The sequence below is a fragment of the Salvelinus namaycush genome, chromosome 25 (genome assembly GCF_016432855.1).
Source record: "Salvelinus namaycush isolate Seneca chromosome 25, SaNama_1.0, whole genome shotgun sequence".
NCBI classification, from domain to species: Eukaryota; Metazoa; Chordata; class Actinopteri; order Salmoniformes; family Salmonidae; genus Salvelinus; species Salvelinus namaycush.
Genome location: NC_052331.1, coordinates 11668060 through 11675666, shown reverse-complemented (window position 1 = coordinate 11675666; position 7607 = coordinate 11668060). Strand labels below are relative to the sequence as shown.

The 7607-nt window shown below is 40.4% G+C and overlaps 1 protein-coding gene across 1 annotated transcript; it reads right to left on the bottom strand.

The window, feature by feature from the left end:
- Positions 1-1136: 1136 nt before the first annotated feature.
- Positions 1137-6076, bottom strand: mcoln3a (mucolipin TRP cation channel 3a). Its single transcript, XM_038964354.1, has 12 exons — positions 5945-6076; positions 5475-5642; positions 4990-5143; positions 3869-3950; positions 3672-3768; positions 3274-3373; positions 2738-2847; positions 2401-2550; positions 2216-2317; positions 1926-2048; positions 1499-1705; positions 1137-1265 (listed from the first exon to the last, which is right to left on the bottom strand). Exons 1-12 carry the CDS (start codon positions 6032-6034, stop codon positions 1137-1139), a joined length of 1512 nt encoding a protein of 503 aa, XP_038820282.1. The 5' UTR covers positions 6035-6076.
- Positions 6077-7607: the final 1531 nt, after the last annotated feature.

Below are 7607 nucleotides of genomic sequence, written 5' to 3'. Positions count from 1 at the left end.
CTAAATACATAATGTCTATTTGTTTGAACCTTGACCCACCACTCAGATTATATTTTGGCCCACCAAGCCCAAAAGTTTGAGAACACCTGCTCTAGTGTAATTGTGTTTCCATCAGGAGTGTGACACTAAAGACTTGGGGCGAGCAGAATCAACAACCTCTGCATCATTCAAGACAGTTGCTTTGTGAGAAGGTGTTGAAGTTCACAGTTAGCCATTGTTATGTAAATTAAAGACAAAAAGTACACAGGGCCTGGGCTTGGACCCAAGTCTGGACATATCCCTCGGAGCCATGGCCCAGTGAGACCCGGGTGCCGGCCCATGTATACGGAAACCGAAAAATCTGTCTTTTGGGCAAAACACCAGGATAAACCCTAATTGGAAACTCGCCATTAGCCCACTGAATTAGCCTACCTATGAGTGATATGAGTGAATGCATACATTTCCTCTACTATGTTACCTAGTAAATGCAAGCACAAACTGTCACGCCCTGTCCGTAGAGATCTTTTTATTCTCTATGTTTTGTTGGTCAGGGTGTGACTCGGGTGGGAAACTCTATGTTCTGTGTTTCTATGCTTTGGCTGGGTATGGTTCTCAATCAGGGACAGCTGTCTATCGTTGTCTCTGATTGGGAATCATACTTAGGCAGCCTTTTTTCCTTTTGTATTTTGTGGGTAGTTGTCTTTGTTAGTGGCCTGTATAGCCCTAGTAAGCTTCACGTTCGTTTTTGTTGTTTCTTGTTTTGTTGGCGACATATAAAATAAAGAAATATGTACGCTCACCACGCTGCACCTTGGTCCAATCATTTCAACGAGCGTGACAGAAACAATGTCACGTTACATTAAAATACCACCCATTGTGCAATTTAATTGTCCATACATATTTACATAATACAATCAAATATAAAAAAATGATATATTCCTTATTGATCAACATATACAAACTTTAAACAATTTTTTTAATACATTTCCCAACACATGAATAGAGCTTTACTGCCTACTAACATATGTCACACACACACACACACACACACACACACACACACACACACACACACACACACACACACACACACACACACACACACACACACACACACACACACACACACACACACACACACGGCTACTTTATAGGGTCTATCCAAAGCAGTAGCAGCAGCAGGTGGGTTCCTTGTCTATCTTGTACTTCCCAGAGTCAGGCTGGTCTCTACACTCAGCCACAAAGGCCTTCAGCTGGGACACCAGGACTCTGTCCTTCTGGTGTTGCTGAAAATAAACAGTATGGCAGTTAACTTTCTGAACATTTACATACAGTACTATACTATTACCATGTTACATAACCACTGTATTGTGTGCTGTAACGTTACATATACCAGGAAGGAGAAGCAACATCATACCAGATCATTGAAGTACATATTTTCTCATTGAACAGGCATACAGAAGATAAACAGGGATGGTTACTTTTGATTATGTCATGCCATGTTAATTCAAAAGCTGACCTTGATGGTCTCGTATGTGTCTGTGATGAGGGCAATGAACAGACTGAGCACCATGTAAATGAAGAGAGAGAGGAAGGAGTAGAGGTAGAGCCTGCTGAACAGCCACACCATGTATCTCTTCTCTCTCATCTTCTGGAAAGTGGAGTACAAGTCATCACCGTTGATCAGAGAGAACAGGCACTCCGTCACCTTGTCCAAGGTCCGGAACTGGTAGAAAATCAATTGGTAACACTTTGCATTAAGGTATGTTGTGTTATAAAGGATTATAAACTTGTATTAGTTATACGTAATAAACCATTGTAACACATTGGTTAAAATTGTAGCCCTTCATATACTGGACTGACCTTATATATGTGGATTCTAAAAGATCTTGGGCCTACATATACAGGTACCGTATACCTTTTTGGTTTTTAGTGTATCTACTTACTTTCTCATGATACGGCCCCAGAACGATCCAGCCACAGAAACAGTAGCCCAGGTAGATCAAGCCAGCGCAGCAGGAGAAGCGGATCACATTTGGAAACGCTGCCCTTAGGGCCAGAATCAGGATCTAGGAGGAACAAGGAACCTTACTCATCTATGTTTCACTATTTGAATATGTGCTGTCCTTTATGAACTCCGTGTACTGTAATGTTCCTATTCAAAGAACAAATCATTGCTGTGGTGCTGATGGAACATTGCTGTTAAATTGAGTTCATTTCTTATGTTAGTCCTTACGTTATATTTCTTAAAGAAACCCAGGTAGCGGATAACTCCAACCCAGACAAGCATTGTGGATGTCCCAAGCAAAATACTGCAGACATCATAGTTTGTAAGGTCCTGAAAAATACAGAAATATGAATGTAATATTGGACATACAGACACATGAACAAAAGGTATGTGCTCAGGTGTAGTCACTACACCTTAGTCTGTATTCCTATTTTGAGGGCGGATCCAGCGATGGTCAGTGTATCGCTGATGATGATCAGAATATACCAGCCGTTCACAAACTCCATGCGCTCAGACCAGGACACAGTTTTACCAAAGTAGGTGTGGAAGAATGCAGTGTAATGCTGAATGAGAGAAACACACACCATAAGCAAAAACACATCAATATTAACGCTATTGTTATAGTGAGTAGGCGATCATGAGCTGGGTATGCTTCTACTTGTATATTGTATGAATGCCTGACCGTATTCATGGTATGTACAATCCTAATATTTAACCTATTACCCCTATAGAATGGTCTTGTTAACTTACAAACTGGAGCTGAGATCCTTTGCAGACTGAGCGTGTGCACAAGATGAGTGAGGTAAAGCAGGCGAGGATGACGAGGGAATCGAACAGCAAGAGGTGGTTGTTCTTCCCAGCTGCAAATTCAATCAATCAGTAAATTAGATAGTGACACTTTTTCCCCATGCAGATAGGATGGAGGCTGACAGATTACTGCCACTGTAAATGGTAGGATCTCTACTGTAAATGTATGAAATATGGACTGTAGTAATGTGGAGGATGAACATGCTGAGCAACAGATTATGAACATTTCCTAAATGTTTTAAATTGTGCCTCCTTCTGGCATTGAGAGGCACAGCCCATGTTAGAACTACAGTATGTTACAAATAAGGAGACGTGACAGTCTGACTCAGCTCACTAAACACTCTAAATCTTAACTACTGAGGTCACAAAGAATGTAGCTTTTACTCAGACAAATCGTATGCTGACTGAACTAAAACAGTTTGTGAAGCAAAGCAATTTTTTTTTTTTTACATACTGGGATGATCTTATGATATACTTACAAGTGCTTGCAACATTCCAGTCTTTACATTCATTGATTCCAACATTATTTTCTAAGTTAATCTTTATCCTCCCACTGTGCGCACGATTGTCAAACATTATCTGCCAAAAATAAAGTCAGACAGAGACATCATTTGCTAGTGAGTTCTAGCAAGGATGACTGAATCCAGGTTTCAGCAGCTGGATTTCTACTGGTTTAAGTAACATTTTAAATGGACCATTACTAGAAAACTGAGAATTGACTAGTTATTCCATGACACAAATTAATCCGTAAACTTTGTTGACTCGCTAATGGTTTCCATTTGTCTTCTCCATTGACACAGAGGACAGCTGCATCACACGTAAAAGCCTAAAAGAGCTTGAAGAAGTTGTTTTCTGAGTCATACAACCCACCACCTACAATTATACTAAAGGCATAACAGTCTGGGAGCTCGTGGTGGCGCACTGTCTGCAGGTTGATGGCTTTCAACGTGAGGTAGATGTTTACTGACAACAGCCTGAGTGAGAGACAAAGAAACATTTATGATTACAGACTACAACAAAAGAAACCTAATGTAGGGGGCCAACTGCAGTTTGACTGTTGGTCTGGTCAGTCACCTTTTAAAATCCAGAGAAAAGTTAATGTCTCTTGACAAAGTTTTATCCTCCAATGGCTCCAGAGGATATACGGAAATACATTCTGTGAGAAAAAACAGAAAGGTCTTCATAATATACTTTAATCCACTTTAATGACATGACACATTTAGGTCTCTACACTTAAGATTCAGTGGAAACTCTTGTAATGGTTACAAACAATTCCCAAACTTCCTGTTTCTGCAGTCACACGAATGAACTGACAATGAGATAAATACTATACACTGAGTGTACATAACATTAGGAACACCTGCTCTTTCCATGACATAGACTGACCAGGTGAATCCAGGTGAAAGCTATGATCGCTTATTGATGTCACCTGTCAAATCCACTTCAATCATTGTAGATGAAGGGGAAGAGACAGGTTAAAAAATATGTTTAAGCCTTGAGACAATTGAGATATGTATTGTGTATGTGTGCCATTCAGAGGGTGAATGGGCAAGACAAAATATTTAAGTGCCTTTGAATGGTAGTAGATGCCAGGCGCACCAGTTTGAGGGTGTCAAGAACTGCAACGCTGCTGGGTTTTTCATGCTCAACAGTTTTCCGTGTGTGTCAAGAATGGTCCACCACCCAAAGGACATCCAGCCAACTTGACAACAGCTGTGGGAAACATTGGAGTAAACATGGGCCAGCAACCCTGTGGAACACTTTCAACACCTTCTAGAGTCAATGTCCCAACAAATTGAGGCTGTTCTGAGGGCATAAGGGTGTGCAACTCAAAATTAGGAAGGTGTTCCTAATGTTTTGTACACTCAGTGTAAATCTACTACAACAACAACAAACAATCTGGGCACTGACAGCAGTGAGAAGCCAGAGATCTGTAAATAGGACAAACAGTCCACGGTCAGTGTTTAGTTGAGCATGTAAGCAGATATCTAACAGATGGAATGGATTAACCTAACAAAATAACTTACATACTGTTTATTCCCAGTCAATGTGGGTGCATATATTAAAACTAAACATTATTCTCCCTTATCATATATATTTTTTAAGATATCTAAACCATGTTATTATCCTCTCTTATAGAACACTTGAGGCTATCACAAAAAATAAATACATAATGAAATGGTGTGCTCTTGTACCTTTGTCTACATGTGGGTCTATATCAAAGGTGTCGTTGCCAGGGGAAATGCTGCCTTTCCTGAAGAACTCCTGACAGAGGGTCAGAGGGGTGTACTCGCCCTCTATCTTCTCATACGCATGGTTCCCTACCGTCAGGTTCTGCAGGTTTATAAACTGAAACAAGGAAAATATAGTGAGACATGATATACAACCATGTTCTTGGCCAGATTTGTCACAGGTGGAGCAAATGACGAAATTCACTATATTGTTTTGTTGTCAACATGTTTAGGGTAGCTATAGTTTCACTATAAACAACACCGTGCTCCACTGTTTGATAAGTCTCATATGACTGTGTAACAATTTTAGATGACACAACGGTGAATCAGCTACTGTATCCTTTAAATACTGTGCTGTAATCTACATAAGACATATCATTTACACTGGTAGCGAACAAGCAGTGAGAAAGACTTCGCTGTTTTTAGGCAATTAGGCAAGTCTACATTACCCTATCGATGATGTAATAGATGTGGTCGTACACATCTGTTTTGGTGTACACTGCGTATCTGTCCACACGTTGGTCCTTATATTCTTTCAGGAAGAGGTGTTTAAACACAATCAGGTTTTCCTCTTTAAAGGTCACCATCATCTCGTTACTCAATCCAAAAGACACTAACTGAGGAAAACAAACATGTAATAGATACATACATCAATTATGCATCTAACAAAGCATTTGAGATTTTTCATTTTATTACATTTTATTAAGTGAATAAAATATTTTGGATTTTAGACATGGTCTTTCTAGGGACTTCCATAATTGTGTAATGCCACTTTGGCTCACAGTCATGGTTTAATGGGGAAATGGTTAAATCTTTGGGTATTTCACTTCTCTCTAGGCGGGTATATTGTACCTATATTTTACATGACCGACAGTAGTAGCCCAAGTCTCCTCCTACACTGTATTCTACAGTAGCCTACCTGGAACGTGATGATGGCAATTTTCAGAATCTGTAACATTAGTTTCCATGGTTTCCGGCCCCTGGCTCTATATTTTTCACAGGGGTTCATAAAGAAGTACTTGAGCCTCCTCCTGAAGTCTTCCACCACTTTGGAATCACCGGGGCTCTGGCTGGAGATGGGGCATCGGGTGCAGTGGCCATTTGGGCTCCTCTCCTCTGCTGGCCCCTGGGGCACAAGGGGCTCCACATCATCCATCTGGGCAAGGAGATCCTTCTATACTGTAGATACCACTCGATTAGTCACACACAGATTTACATGACAGCCAAGGTCAAGGGAAGAAGTGGCAGTGGTTCAAATGAATCAGCATTCTGATTGTCATTTCAGCTGGTGTTTGGTCAAACACAGGATTTCACCATCTTGGAATTATGAACTAGTACTAGGCTACTGAAACTAATATAGAGAGTCAGGCAGAGTCAAACACACATGTTTCTGAAAGTGCAGAATAATGTGATGAAATAGAAAGAGTTCAGCCATTCCTTTCATTTTGATCTTCATCTAAACAGGTTTGACTGCATTCAATGACTTCTGTCGCTGTCACTTTTTATGCTCCCATGGGCTCCATAAATTACACTAAAACATGATAAATTACACTAAAACATGATAAATTACACTGGCCTGTGACATCTACGAACACTTCTTATTTTCCATTACTCATTAACATGAAGATGTAGGCCTACAGCAGAGCAAACACATAAACAACTTTAAAAATACCTTTATATTGGTAAAACGTAGGAAAATGTAATGTGGTCCACATAAAGTTGCTGTTCAACTACAATTGATACAGTCTGTCTAACACAAGTGGCAAAAAAACAAAACATTTACTGTCCCAAATCACCAAATATAAAGCAAGATACAACCTCGCTATTTGATCTAAATATTTAAATGTATTCATCTTTGTCTTTGTCATCATCATAACACTTTGCTAGGTTATTCCTACTAAAAGTTGGAACATAAATGGAACGGCGACGGTTTATAATTTACCTGTGATCCAGAGATGCACCTGCCGCGCTCTACTGAGCAGATTGTTTGGTGCGTGAACAAGCACGTTTATTTTTTCTGTCAACATCGGAGAGAACAGACACGGAGACAGTCGATCACTGTGACTGTCATTCTCTCGCGTCATTCTGCGGTTTTCCTCTTTTTCCATAGTAGCGGGAAGATGTTTGGGGGGGAATAAAAAAGATCCCCGTGCCAAAGACGGCTATAGGTCCGCTAATAAAGAACTAGTAAAGGCCCAGTGCACTACTTTTGTGGAAAAGGAGAATGTTCTAACTAAAAAATGTTTTGCCCGTGCTACAGATGACTATATTGGTCTGCTAACACAGGATTAGTAAAGGCCCAACCAGTTGCGTTTGGGGAGGGGGGGGGCAGTGCCCCTGTGACAACAATTTTGGACCCCCTTGTGGCCCCCCTAAATGTGGAGTATGAAATAATTTTTACATAACACATTTTTGCTATCGTTCTTTTTTTACATCCGTTATTAGACAGTGGCAACGATGATGATTATGAATATTTTTTATTGCATTTTTATTGAATTTTATTCAGATTTCTCAGGGGGTGCTGCAGCAACCTCAGCATCCCGCTGCTATGTGTCCACCCCCCCCCCCCACACTCCAAAAAA